The sequence below is a fragment of the Talpa europaea genome (genome assembly GCF_964194135.1).
Source record: "Talpa europaea genome assembly, chromosome: 1".
Taxonomy (NCBI): Eukaryota; Metazoa; Chordata; class Mammalia; order Eulipotyphla; family Talpidae; genus Talpa; species Talpa europaea.
The window spans coordinates 5,710,101-5,724,810 of record NC_140073.1 but is presented as its reverse complement, the minus strand read 5'-3'; the positions used below and the strand labels follow the sequence as shown (position 1 = coordinate 5,724,810).

Sequence of the window (14,710 nt, the reverse complement as noted above, 5' to 3'; positions counted from 1 at the left end):
TGTACTGTTTTTCACAGTGGCTGTGCTATTTTTCGTTTGCTCTAACGAGGCACAAGGGTTCTGATTTCTCTATATCCTCACCAACAATTAGTTCCTTCCTTCCTTCCTTCCTTCCTTCCTTCCTTCCTTCCTTCCTTCCTTCCTTCCTTCCTTCCTTCCTTCCTTCCTTCCTTCCTTCCTTCCTTCCTTCGTTGTTTCGAGTACTGTGTGTGGGGTGGTAACTTGTAGTGTTGATTTGCATTTTCCTAATGATTAGTACCATTGGAAATCTTTTTCTATTGCTAATTAGCCATTCATACATGTTCTTAGACAGTTTATTAAAGTCTTTACCCATTTTTCAATTGGGTTATTTTTTTGTTGAAATTTTGGTTGCTGAATTTAAAAATTCTCTATTATGTTCTGAATACTAATTCCTTATCAGGTGTATGATTGGCAAATATTTTCTCCCATTTCCAGGGATTGTTGTTTTTACTCTGTGGGTAGTGTCTTTTTTTTTTAAGATTTATTTATTTATGCATACAAGAACTGGGGTACAGGCCAGAGGTGTGTGTGGGGGAAATGGGAGGATTCACCAGAGACAAAGTGGGAAGCAGAACAGGCAGATGGACTGATATAAACTGCTGAGTGGAGCAGTGGGCGAGTCAGGAGATGTCAGCTTTGCCATGTGGGTAGCTCTCTGGCCAGGGATCGAACTCATGCTACAGTGGCTGCAAATAGCTTCATAGGTTGCGTCTTAACCCCTTGTGCCACCAGGGAGGCCCTGCATTTATTGACTTTAATCTAAATTCACTACTAAACAAGAAAGCACTTGCTTTCTGGTTGTTTGGTTGCTTTTTTTTTTCTTTACAGAAATATATAAATAAGCTCAATTTTGTATATCCCAAATTTTACTTTCTACAAATGAGTGAATATTGTGTAGCAGGCTTATTTTATTTTAGTTTATGTAGTAAGTCCGTGACAAAGTTCAGTATCCATTTTACTAAGTCACTGACAACAAAAACATTCAGGAAGTAAACTTTTAAACATATTTCATTGAGTTTAATAAATGATTTTCTCTGACTTAACAAAAAATGTAATACCTCCTGCTTCCAGAAGGACTGGAGAAACTTCCTTCATGTTCTGTTGCAATAGTGAGGTTTGGCCCCACTAGTGATATCTTATAGATGTCACATAGACTTAGTGTGAATTAATGAAAGAAAATATTTTCTTCCTTTGAGTGTATTTCCATAGTCTCAGTGTCTCCTCTTGTGGAGCGCCTGTTCACACTCAATGGCCTTTGAAGAGCTCCTGGAACAAGTTGGTGGCTTGGGGAAATTCCAGACCCTTCAGGCAGTTGCCATTCTTCCCATTCTCATGATAATAATGTTTCATTTACTGTTGGAGAACTTCACTGCGGCCATCCCGGATCACCGCTGCTGGGTCCACATTCTCGACAATGACACGGTCTCTGCTCAAGCCACAGAGAGCTTTAGCCCAGACGCCCTCCTGAGAATCTCCATCCCACTGGACTCAAACCAGAAGCCAGAGAAGTGTCAGCGCTTCGTCCATCCCCAATGGCAGCTGCTCCAGGTGAACGGGACCTTCCCCAACAGGCGCAAGGCAGGCACGGAGCCCTGTGTGGACGGCTGGGTGTACGATCAAACTTTCTTCCCTTCCACCATCGTGACTGAGGTGAGAGGCCCCACTGATCTCTTGTGGCTAAGTCGGGGTATTGGGAATAACATAACAGAAGGCCTCAGTTAGCGTGTAGCTATTGTATAGCCTGAACACTTCTTTTTTGATTAACTAGTGGCTGCTCACCTCTCCTTGCACTTGCGTTGAATTTGAGGCCAGGGAAATCAACCCATTAGACAGGATTCCACTATAACAGAGCTTTAAATCTAGCGTGAGGACTGGTGATTAGACAAGTACTTGGTATATTAGACAAGCACTTGGTAGGAAGTGTGAAAATTATTGTGGGTGCCTTGGTTTTAGCCTAGATGCAAATTGGAAAGAGCTCTACGAGTTTTCAAAAAGTTCCCCATGCCCTGGTTCTTTGTCAGAGAAGCCAGCCAGAGGGTATTTCACTCTGGGTAGGAAATAGAGGCCACAGTGCTTTTGAAAATCTCAGTGTTTTCAGTGTGAGGCAAAGACTGAGGTCCACAGTGGGATGGAGTGTTAAGTGAAGATGAAGATTGACCCCAATCAACCTAGAAGACTTAGTTGGGGATTTCTAGAGAAGCCCGTGCTGAAGGGGGTGACTTGAATGACAGAGAGCTGTGACTGCAGTAAAGGGACATCAGAGAGTGTGCACAAGAGTGTGAAAGTGAGTGAACACAGAGGGATGAGAAGCTGCTGTGACCCTCCTCTGTGCGGACTGCCTTCTTTTCCAGTGGAAACTTGTATGCGATTATCAGTTGTCTAAGTCAGTGGCTCAATCTTTATTCATGGCTGGAATGCTTGTGGGAGGCTTCATATATGGTCATCTCTCAGACAAGTGAGTGTCCCCAGGTGATGCTGTCCTTCCTCTCAGGGATTTCCATCAGCTTGTGATTAATTCTTTTTTTTTTTAAAGATTTATTTATTTTTGCCTATAAGAACTGGGGCATAGGCCAGAGCTGTTGGGGGGTGAGAGGATTCACCAGAGACAGAGCGGGAAACAGAACAGGCAGACTGACTAAATACACTGCTGTAGGGAGCAGTGGGCAAGTCAGGAGAAGTCTGCTGCACCATGTGGGTAGCTCCCAGGCTAGGGATGGAACTCGTGCTGCAGTGGCTGCAGACAGCTTCATAGGTTGTGTCTTAATCCCGTGCACCACCAGAGAGGACTGCTTGTGATTAATGCTTTCCTAAACAAATCTTTGTTGATTTCCAGTGTGCAGTTTACACTGTTGTGAATGACTATGGTTCCTAAGAACTAGAGCTGGAAATAGGTATTTAGAGGTAGTGTGATGAATGACATTTTGCTACTGCATACTTCTCCATAGAGGACACAGACATGCACTCCATAATATCTGGGATGAGTTTCAGAGAATGGATAGATGGCAGGTACTGTAATATTTCAATTAGAAATATGAGGAAGAGTTTTCTATGGTGAGCGATAAGAAATTGCTTCAGGACAAGGATACAGCCTATTTGAAGACACAGATGTAGAGAGCAGTATTGTGGCCAGAGCTTTTGTATTAAACTATGGCCAGAGCTTTTGTATTAAGTTTCTCCTGAACTCAGTGAACTAAGTGTCTGTGGGTTCCCAGATTGGTCATCCTGCTGGTAGCCCCACTGTAACGACTGGGCACCTTTATAAACCCCGTGGGCTTAGTGAGGTGCATCTCAGTGGTATTAAGAAAATATGTGGCCATAATCTGAATGTTTGCTCTTGTAAAAAAAAAAAGTCTTGTTTAAGATAGTTTTTGCAACCATATAAGTAATTAATCTAAATACCTCAGGTGTCATGGTTTATGGTGTAAGAAGTTTGGGGTCTCCTATGCCTGGTGGAACCCATCTTGAACTAGGAAGAAAACAATGGCAGTCACACACTCATGGCTCCCATAAATGGGAGAGATAGTATACTTTTTTGTCTATAACTCTAAAATTATTTAATCATTTAACAGAAATTTGTGAATTCTCTGTATATCACTCTAAATGTAATTCTTAAAAGAGTTCATGGTCAGAGTGTAATAGTCACCAGTCTTCTCACCAAGCCTTTTATGATGATTCATGATAAAATGTTGATTGATCAGTTTCAGTGGGAATAGGGTAGGATGTGTAGCTGGGGCTTGGCAGAGTGTTGTGACAGGAGATGGCAAAGGAAACTCTAGTGAATAAGAGGGAGACTTGTTAGTAAGCTAAATATTTTGAACCAAACGTATAAAATACTTTTGGACACTGACACCAGCACCAAAAAAAACAGGCAGCAAAAGCAAAAATGGACACATGGAATTACAGAAAATTAAGGGCCTTCCACATATGAGAAGAAACAAAAATGAAAAGGAAGTCTATAAAATGGGAGAAAATATTTTTAAGCCATATTGCTGATAATGAGTTAAAAATCATATAAATAGGGCAGAGACTGAGGAGAGGGATGAGGAAAGGAACTCAACACACATTTCTCAATAAAAAAGCATAGAAATAGCCAATGGGTGTATGAAAAGGTGCTCAATATCATTATTCATCAGGGCTATGGGAGCCAAAACAACCGATAACTATCACATCCAAAAAAATTAGGATAACTATTACATCCAAAAAATTATTGCCAAGTCCAGTGTTGGTAGGTTGTACATAGCAATTTATACATTTATTTTAGGTTATTCAATTTGTTGCATTAAATGTATGTCTCTTATGATCCATTTTTATTTGAGCCTTCTCTCTCATTAGTCTAATCGAAGTTAGTCATTTGTGTCTATTTACAAAAATAGAGCTCTTTGTTTTGCTGATATTTTCTATTGATTTAGTGGTCTCTATTTCATTTATTTGTTCTCTGATCACCATGAATTCTTTTTGCTAATGTAGGACTTTGTTCTTTTTTTTTAGTTTCTTGAGGTATAAAGTTAGACTGCTTATTTAAGATCTTCTTTCTTAATGAAGGTATGCATTGCTATGAATTTCACTCTTAGAACAATTTTGTAACACTTCATTTGGTATGTTGTGTTATCATTTTTATTATTGTGTGATATTTTTATTATTTTTCTATTATTTGATCCATTTGTTTTTCAATTGTTTAATTCCCTCATATTTCTGGACTGTCCAGTTTTCCTTCCAATATTAATTTCCAGCTTCAACCCATTGTGGTTGCAAGAGACACTTGATATAATTTCAATATGTTCATAATTGAAAAGACTTTTTGTGATCTAGATGTAAATGAACAGAATTCACCCATGCAAAGGCAGAGAGTAGGTGGCTGGATCTGAAAAGACAAAGTCATATAATCATATCAATAGATGTGGAGAAGACATTTGACAAGATTCATCATCCATTTATTGTTAAAAAAAAACTATCAGTAAAATGGAGCTAGGAGGAACATACCTCAATGTAAGGTCATATATGTCAAACTCACAGCTAGCATCACACTCAATGGTGGGGAAAAAAACGAAAGCTTTTCCTTTAAGATCAGGCTTAGGATGAGGATATCCATTTTCACCACTACTGTTCAATATAATATTGGAAGTCCTCCTTAGACTATTTAAGCAAGAAAAAGATATAAAAAGAATCCTAATTGGAAAAGAAGTAAAACTATCACTATTTTCAGAAGACATGATAATAAACCTAGAAACCCACAAAAACTAACTGAAACAATAAATCAGTACAATAAAGTGGCAAGCTACAAAATCAATACAAAAAATCTGTTGCTTTTCTATATGCAAATGAATTGAAAGAGAAAGAAATCAAGAAAACAATCCCCTTTATAATAGCATTACAAAATTAAAAGTACCTGGGGACAACCATAACAAAGGAGGTGAGTGAACTATACAACAAAAACTAGAAGGCATTGTTAAAAGAAATAGAAGAGGACACGAGGAAATGGAATAATTCCTGCTCATGGATTATAAGAATTAACACTCCTAAAATGGCCATCTTACCCAAAACAATATCCAGATTTAATGCAATCCTTATAAAAATTCCTAAGACATTCTTCAAGGAAATATAACAAACATTACACCAATTTATATGGGCCACAAAAGACCCTGAATAGCCAATGCAATACTGACAAATAGAGGAATGAGATGTTATGCTCCCAACTTCCAACTACTACAAAGCTATAGTAATCAAAACAGCATAGTTTTGGAATAAAGGTAGACACGCAGATTAATGGAATAAAAGTGAAATCCCAGAAATAAACCCACACTTATGAGGGCATTTAATTTACAACACATGAGACAAAATCATACAATGGAGAAAGCAAAATTTCTTCAACAAGTGGTATTGGGAGAAGTGGACAGTCATATGCAAAAAAATTAAACTAAATTAAAGAATAAAGTGTTGTACCTCACACAAAAATGAACTCAAAATGAATTAAAAACTGGGATGTAAGGGCCTCCCCGGTGGCGCAGCAGTTGAGCGCCGCGATGTGAAGCTGTCCACAGCGCCAGTTCGATTCCCCGCCCACCAGGGAGAACCCCAAATGGCGCAGCAGACCTCTCCTGCCTCGCCCACTGCTCCCCTCAGCAGTGTCTTTGGTCTGTCTGCCTGTTCTGCTCCCCGCTCTGGCTCTGGTAAATTCTGTCACCCTCCCAAGCTTCTGACCTGTATGCCAGTTCTTGTATAAAATAAATTTAAAAACCTTAAAAAAAACCCCAACAACCAGGATGTAAGACCTGAATCTACACAATACACAAAAGAACACACAGGCAAACATTCCATGACATTGGCTTCAGTGATGTCTTTGGGAACTCTACTATAATGACAAAAAAAAAAAAAAAGCGAAATTAAACAATGGTACTACATCAAATTAAAAAGTTCTCACTTGGGGGCCTCCCCGGTGGCGCAGCGGTTGAGCGCTGGGTTGCGAAGCTGCGCGCGGCCTCTGCGGCGCCGGTTCGATCCCCGGCTGCTCCCCGGCCACCGGAGGAGGGTCCCACATGGCGCGCAGACCTCTCCTGCCGTCCGCTGCTCCCCTCAGCAGTGTACTTCGGTCCTTCTGCCTGCTCTGCTCCCCGCTCTGGCTCTGGTGAATTCTCTCACCCTCCCGCGCTTCTGACTGTACCCAGTGCTTGTATAAACAAAACAAACAAACAAACCAGCAAACAAATAAATAAAGCATGCCTCTGTAAAAAAAAAAAAAAAAAAAAAAAAAAAAAAAAAAAAAGTTCTCACTTGGGGAAAGAAGTTATGGTTAAAATGTGTGGACACTCTTTTGAATAGTAGAAAATATGTGTATATCATAGAGCCAAGGGCTAATATTCAAGACCTACTAAGAACTCATACAAAAACATAACATAGTCTCCCTGGTGGCGCAAGGGGTTAAGCACAGCACTGTGAAGCTATCGCCAGCCACTGCAGCACAAGTCTGATTCCCAGCCAGGGAGATGACCCACATGGTGCAGCAGACCTCTCCTGTCTCTCTGCTGCTCCCCTCAGCCGAGTATTTCAGTGGATCTGCCTGTTCTGTTTCCCACTCTGCCTCTGCACCTCTGGCCTGTACCCCAATAACAACACCCCCCAAATAATAAAAAAAAAGTCAGAAATCTAAACAGACACTTCCCCAAAGAACACATGCACATGGCCAACAGGCACATGATAAAAATGTGCATTACTTATCATCAGTGAAATGAAAATCAAAACCACAATGAGAGAACACCTTATACCTGTGAGAATAGCCAATATCAAAAGACCAGAAACACTAGTGTTGCTGAGGGTGTGAAGAATATAATTGTACTCTATTGGGTATGTTGATCTATCCCCTGAGGAAAACAGTATGGAAATTTCTCAAATATTATATAAGATCTACCATATGCAATTCCACTCCCCTCCATATCTATCCCCGCAATATAAAGCCTGTTCCAAAATAACGTATGCACCGCAATGTTCATTGCTGCATTACTCACAATAGCCAAGTTATGGAAACAAGCTAAGTGCCCAACAACAGATGAATGGGTTAAGAAAATCTGGTCTGTATGTACAATGGAATACTAGATGGCTATTAAAAAGATGGAGGGCCTCCCTGGTGGCGCAAAGGGTTAAGACACACTATGAGGCAATTCCTCTGATTGTGGCTCTTTCAAATTCTGTTCTAGACAAAGCACAGTGCTTAAGGTCTAAAAATCTAGAATGAACACAGAAGGATTCTTTTTTTTTTTTTTTTTGACACAGAGGGGATTCTTACAAACCTTTAAAAACCTTGACACTTTACTCCGCTAGTGTTCTTTTGCATTGGTTTACTTAGCCTGTATGGTCCAAGAGGCCCAAGCAATTTTCCATTTTCTTGTATTCTAGACACCGCATAGACTGTCCACTATGTTACATGTTGTGTTGGTACAATGGATGTGTCCACTTTAATTACCAACATTGCCTTCTCTTTTATATGCCATCGCTTGGTCTCAGATGGTGTTCGGATGATGAAGTTTTTGATACTGTTACCCCATAATGTAATAAGCAGAGTGCTAATTTTGAGGAGATTTCTACTATTAGTTTAGGTCTTGATTTTTCAAGCTTTAAGATACAAAGAATCACATGTTAAAACATTTCAGAGTAAGTGCTTATTTTCTTAAGTGCTTGCTACAAATTATTTTGGCTACCACAATCTAACCCTACTCGAAGTTGGTTCTCAGATGGAGCCTCCTGCAGCTCTCTGCCTGGGGCACCTGTGCGGCCTTCGCGCCCAACTTCCTTGTCTACTGCTCCCTGCGCTTCCTGTCAGGTTGTTCTACTGTATCCATCATGACAAATGGCAGTTTGCTCCGTGGTCACCAGTTTGATCAACTCCATTGCCCAAGCCTTGACAGTGACCTTGAAATTTCACGACAGACTGGCGTTAATATCCCCTTGGGTGTTGTGTTGTTTTTTGCAGTTCTGGAGTGGGCAAGTTCCCAGTCTAAAGCTTTGATGATAACATTGATATTCTGTGCCTTTAGTGCTGGACAGATGGCCCTGGGAGGGCTGGCTTTTGTGTTTCGGGAGTGGCGCACCCTGCAGCTGGTGCTGTCTGTGCCTCTCTTTGTCTTCTTTCTCTCCTCAAGTTAAGAGCCTCTCTCTCACTTTGTCCCGTGGAAAACAGGCATGGACAATGAATATTGAATGGGGAACGGTGATCTCTTCTTCCCTGGATGCTTCCTTATTGTGTGGACCTCATGTCCTGTCACTAACTTGCTCACTCTGTGCGACTGGATAAGCAGAACTTGGAGTAACAGTGATTCTCCTGCCTGAGAGTCCTGGGTATTCCCGCCATCTTTCTTTACGTCTTACTCAGTATAATGGTCACAGTTATTCCCATTACTTTCCTTCATAAAATATAGACTCAGGTATTTCAAAAAGGAACATCTTAATTTATCCTTGAAACCAGCTGGGTTCTGTTGAAGTTTTTAGCGACTTTTATTTTTGTAGATGAATTTAAATTAAAGATGGAGGGAGAAAGCTCACTTATATAGCTTTTTGACAAAATAGCAACATAATTGCTCCAATACTAAAGCCTGGCATGGAGGCTGGGTGATTCACAGCATGTGTTCAATACTCCCTTTAATAATTTTAACATTAATTTATGAATAACCTTATTCCCACACTTAAAACCAATATAGGAGAGAGTCAAATTCAGTATATCATGGAGAGATTACCATAGATTTAGTACAGCAAGTGAGTTCAGAGAGAGAGCGGACACAGTCATCAATGTTGGGCTCATCCATTCTATCCTCATGGCAACCCTGTAAGGAAGATGGTGTGACTGTCCCCATATGATTGATAAGAAACTGAGGCAGGTAGAAATTAATAACTGACTTCTGTAGTAAGTTTCCAACATAGCAGATAGTGTCAAGGGTACTTCCAATTTTTGTTGGGCTTATAGACACACATAATTTAAGGCCTTTTTAAAAATACTATGTATTGAGCTCAAGTTTGCTAGAATTCTTACAAGCTGTGGAAGGGAATTATGCATGGGAGGGAATTTCGAGCTTACGTTTCTTAAACTTCTCGATTCCAATGAATAAGCAGAGAGGTGATTTAGCTACAAAGCCTGTGTTCCTAATCTTGAAGGCATACTGCACCAGCAGTCATTTTCATGTTTTCCTATTATTTGTATAATGGAACATGATTTTCTGTTCCCATCCCAACAAGTGACAGATAGTAGATGGATGGCAAAAGCCTCTGTCACCAGTAACAATCACAAGCAAACATGAGAGCTGCCGCACGCGTGCACACCTCTTCCGTCAGGTGGCTAGTGGAGTCCGCTCGGTGGCTGATCATCGCCAACAAACCAGACCAGGGCTTAAAGACACTTCAGCGAGTGGCACACATAAATGGCATGAAGAATGCTGGAGAAGCTCTGAACATGGAGGTGAGCAGGCGAGGGGAGGCAGGTCCTGGCTGCAGGGAAGACATAACTGGCCTCTGCCTTCTCCTGAATGAGACACGCAAGCTGTTTGGCTAACAAGGGCAGAGGGCTGAGGGTGCACTTCAGTCCCCTCATTTCCTATGGCTCTCACACAGGGGCTTGAGCACCACGAAATGCCCTCTTTGTTTGCTTCCTGGTCTGATGCTATAACCTACGCTCACTCACAGGGGCCCTGCACCCCTCCAGGGCTCATTTTCAATATATCATTCTTGCTGCGTAAATTCCTGGGTCTCTTGAACTGCCTACATATTCCTGCCTATCACTTTCACTCCTGCGACTCTGTGTGATGTTACACTAGACAGAAAGGGAGCACAGCTCTCTCAGGGTGTTGGGTGCGGTGCTCCCCACCAAGCCTGACTGTTGGCAAATGACATGTGTTGGTTGCTGTTGAAGGTTTTGAGATTCACCATGCAAGAGGAGCTGGAGGCAGCAAAGAAAACATCCTCTGGGTTTGACTTGTTTCGAATACCCAACGTGCATAAAAGGATCCTTCTCCTGTTCTTTATGAGGTAGGCCTCACGCCGGGCTGAAGATATCAAGAGTGGTTGTATGATTCTATTTATTTCAAAGGTTATAACAGTGTTGTGAAGGTCAAGAGTTGATTTGAAGATAAAAAAATGAGCAGAACACACCAAATAATTGCTATGTTTGGAGATAGTCAAAGGGATAGAAAAAGATTCACGAGGAGCTGATTATATATATATATCAGGAGTTATTTATGTCTTGTACCTTTACTCTCTCATCACAGGAGACTTGTGTTCAGAATTTCCATCACAGTAAAGATTTCAGTATTTTCCTTTCTTTTCTTTTCCTTCAATTTTAATTTCAACAAATCTTACAAACAATAAGGCGAACAGGTCTTGAATACAGCCAGTCCAACGAATATTTCAATACATGAACATGCAATGGACAGCCAGATCAAGAAAGAAAAATCCTAATTTCCTACTAGCCCCGCCCCCCATATATTCCCTACAGCAATCACCACCACCACCCCCCCATTGCCCTCTCCCACACCAAATGAAGCCTCACAACTGTTCTGACTTCCATGGCCTCAGGGGAGTGCTGCTGGTGTTGGCATTCACATCATGGAAATGATAAAATGGTTCTACCTTTTCCTCGAGCTTATCATGGATGATTCTGCCATTGAGTTGCATACACATTCTCCGCCCTGTGTGCTTTTGTTCCACTGCTCCAGAACTTCTTGATGTATGTCAGTGTACTACAGCTTACTTTCAATTTGGGGGTGTTGATCCTAGGGCTTCTGTGGAAAAGAGCTTACATATTGTCACTTGGAGAATATAAGTACTTTGTTAGGTAGGGTCAGCATTTGGAATTTTAAGTACACTTTTTTAATTTTTGAAGATGTGCCCAAAAAGCATACAAGGCAATATACACTTTTCTTCAGACTTCAGAAGGTCATTGCTGAATTGACAGTCAGCATGTCCCATGGGCCGTCCCAGGAGGCTTTGCCAGTTAGCTGAATTTTCCACCTTTCCCATGACCTTTTGGTCACAGATCAGGTTTCTGCATCTTAGACTATGAGAACGGTAAGAACAAGCAGAAATGATGAGCAAGCACGGATTCCTGGCTTGTAATTGCTGTGATTTGCCTTGGTTTTTGCTGCTCTTACATCTAAATGTAGCTCTCCCTGAGTGTACTAGATCATTAAAATGGAATCCTTCTCCTTAGATGCTTCAAATTAAATTTAGGTCCACACAGAGAAGCTTTAATTCTATTTCTATGGCACAGTGCATTGCTGTTTGCGTCCCTGAGACCTTACATTTCCTCTCAGTCCTAGGAAATTTGATATGAGCCTAGAGTTGTGTCAAATGCCAGGACACTGTACTTCAATCAGTAGTTAAGGAACGGAAAAGGTCTTCACTGAAGTGGCACTAGGAGATGAGAGGACTCACAGAAAACCAAAACCCCCCACACAAAAAATCCTTACCCTCATTTTATCTACCATATTTGACTTCTCATTATCATTCACTCTAGTAAGTGCGTTAGATTTTGTTTGTCTGTCATTGCCAGCTTGTGCGCGGGGACTCAGACTGGAGAATGACAGGAGTATGCTGTGTCATTATTTGCAATAGTTTTAAAAGTGTTGCCTGAAGGGAAGCATTATATAAACCAAACTAGGTCTTTATTTTTTACACTGACACTAGCTGTCTGGGTCCATCTATCGATAGCACTGCACACGGCGGCGCTCACGGATGGCTGTTGTTCCTCTTCTGTTCACTGCAGATTCACACACATGATACCCTTTTATGGCCTCGTGGTCAACCTGCAGCACTTTGGGAGAAATATTTTCCTGTTACAGGTCATCTTTGGGGCTCTAACTGCCTTGGCCCGATGTCTTGCACTCTGGGCACTGAATCACCTAGGGTCGCGATTACCCCAGGTGTTTTATATGTTCCTGCTCGGAATCTCCATTTTGGCCAACACATTTGTGCCTCCAGGTGAGAGACGACTGGACGCTGGGAAAAGGCGATGTCTTTCCCCATCCTCCAGGGAGTGTACTTGCTCCATCTATCCAAAGTCAGGAGTAGAGAGGGGCCAATGGGTGGCTGAGCATTCAACAATACATGGTTTAGGACAAAGGCTGCTAATAAGTTCTTGGGTCAGCAATAGGCAGCTCACACAAATACTTACCTTCACCCACCCTAGAAGTGTCTGGAAACCAGAGCCATTTATTCCTGACGGTTACTGTAGAACAGCAACTGATAGTTGCCACTTGGCATTCATGCTCTTAATAATCAGAGTACAGGGGGCAGGCCTTATGCTGCTGCCCCGCGGGAGGACACAGCAGGACCGCTCCCCACCTGGCTCTTCGGCTCCAGCTGAGACGACAGGGCCACCTCCCCATCCACACGTGTCCCCGTGTGCGGGCTGCAGCCGTCGCTTACGGGAGTCTTCTGGACTCACAGGAAATGAAACAAAACAAACAAAATACAATCTCTTCAAGTAGCCGAGGAGCGCACAGTCAGCAGAGGAAAGTCCTTGTCTGGTCTCTGACTTCGTGAGTCTCGGAGACCCCTAAGGGGCACGACGCGTCCTTGTCTCCCAGCGCAGGGCCTGCTGTGCACACTGCAGATCGCTGGCGTCTGACCACCAGAATACCACTCATGATGCAGGTTTACTCCCTTACAAGAGTCCTTTCAAATGCCACAAAGCTATAAGTAGATTCCTTTTTTTTTTTTTTAATTGGGCAGAACTATTCTCTGAAATGATTGTGCGATGGTTCCCAAATTCTGGCATTTTTTTCCAAATAGAAGTTTCCATTCTTGGTTCCTAACACACAACTGCCCTAGCTCTAGCTTCTCTTCAGCTAGCCCACCAGAGGTAGTCCCGTCCTCCAGTACTCTCACCCCAGACCCACCCCGGGACAAGGTTGTGTCTACACTGGACTGACTGACTCACCCGGGTTTGCCTGGGACTTTCCTGTGAAGCCTGAAAACCTCACATCGCTGAATCCTCAGTTCCCAGGAAAACCAGGACGCCAGTCCTTTGAAGTCCTACTTTAATCGTGAAGTCCAAAAGTTTAGAGCTGATCTTAGACTCAGTATTTGCCCACATGGGGTCCTATAAAAGGATGGAACAAACGCTGGAGAGAATAAGTAGGAGCAAACCTGCAGATTCACCTTCCTTCTCCGGCAAATCTCAGCTAAGCAGACAGATATGCTACAATTTAATCCAGGTTCTATGATGGGCTTCAGCTACGAATGTTGATAGCTCTCCATTTCCCAGCCTGTCAACCACTCTGTCTTCTCTGCCAAGTGCAGTTTCTATCGCATATTTCAAGCATAGACGTGATCAATAGGGTCTTTTTTGTAGGAAATTTAGGGGATGCTGATTCCTTCAGCTCAGATCTCATAGTCTGCCTGGTCTTTATGTCTCCAGAGATGCAGACCCTGCGAGTGACTTTGGCGTGTGTAGGAATGAGTTTAAGTGCCGCTGCTGCAACCAGCTTCGCCGTTCAATTGGCTGAACTCCTCCCCACTGTCCTCAGGTATAAGAGCTGGTGGATGTGCCACCCGGGGCCAGAACAGGACTTCCCAGCCAGGTGACACAGGTGCTGGGATAAAGGTGATAAAATCTGTTGTTGTAAAGCAGTCATTTGTATAGTAATATTACATGAAGATTAATCACGTCCGAACTTTATTGACAACCGACTTTGAGTAAGCGAAGCTCTTGGCTAAGCTGTGCTTCAATGCGCCATCTCCAGTCTTTCCCAGCAGCTGTCGGGCTGGGAGATGCACAACCTTCTGTTTAAAATGATGAAAAAGCTCTTAACCCAACTAGAACCTGTCACAGACAGCCAGACAATCACTGGTTAAATTTCAAAACAATTAGAATATTTAGCACCTTATTTCTATTGTCTTTCACCATCCAGTCAAAATAAATGATCACAAATTACACACGAGTGCATTTACGGATTTTTAAGTATTGTTGGTTGTCTTCCAGGGCAAGAGCTTCAGCACTGGACACAATGGCTGCGAGGTGTGGGTCAACGCTGGCCCCCCTGCTCATGACGCTCATCGTGTTTCACCCCACTCTGCCCTGGATCGTCTATGGAGTCACCCCCATGCCGGCTGGTCTCCTTCTCCTCCTCCTGCCTGAGACCAAGAATCAGTCTTTGCCGGACACCATCCAGGATGTGGAAAATTAGTGAGTGACTCTTCTGCCCACCCTGGG

General features: G+C 42.4%; 1 protein-coding gene across 1 annotated transcript; it reads left to right on the top strand.

Annotated features, from left to right (window-relative positions):
• Nucleotides 1-1,269: 1,269 nt before the first annotated feature.
• LOC311184051 (solute carrier family 22 member 10-like) lies at nucleotides 1,270-14,684 on the top strand (the record flags this gene model as incomplete). Its single annotated transcript, XM_084253855.1, has 8 exons — nucleotides 1,270-1,671; nucleotides 2,373-2,476; nucleotides 5,756-5,768; nucleotides 8,233-8,374; nucleotides 8,483-8,651; nucleotides 9,835-9,958; nucleotides 10,409-10,524; nucleotides 14,480-14,684. 8 exons carry the CDS (start codon nucleotides 1,270-1,272, stop codon nucleotides 14,682-14,684), a joined length of 1,275 nt encoding a protein of 424 aa, XP_084109981.1.
• Nucleotides 14,685-14,710: the final 26 nt, after the last annotated feature.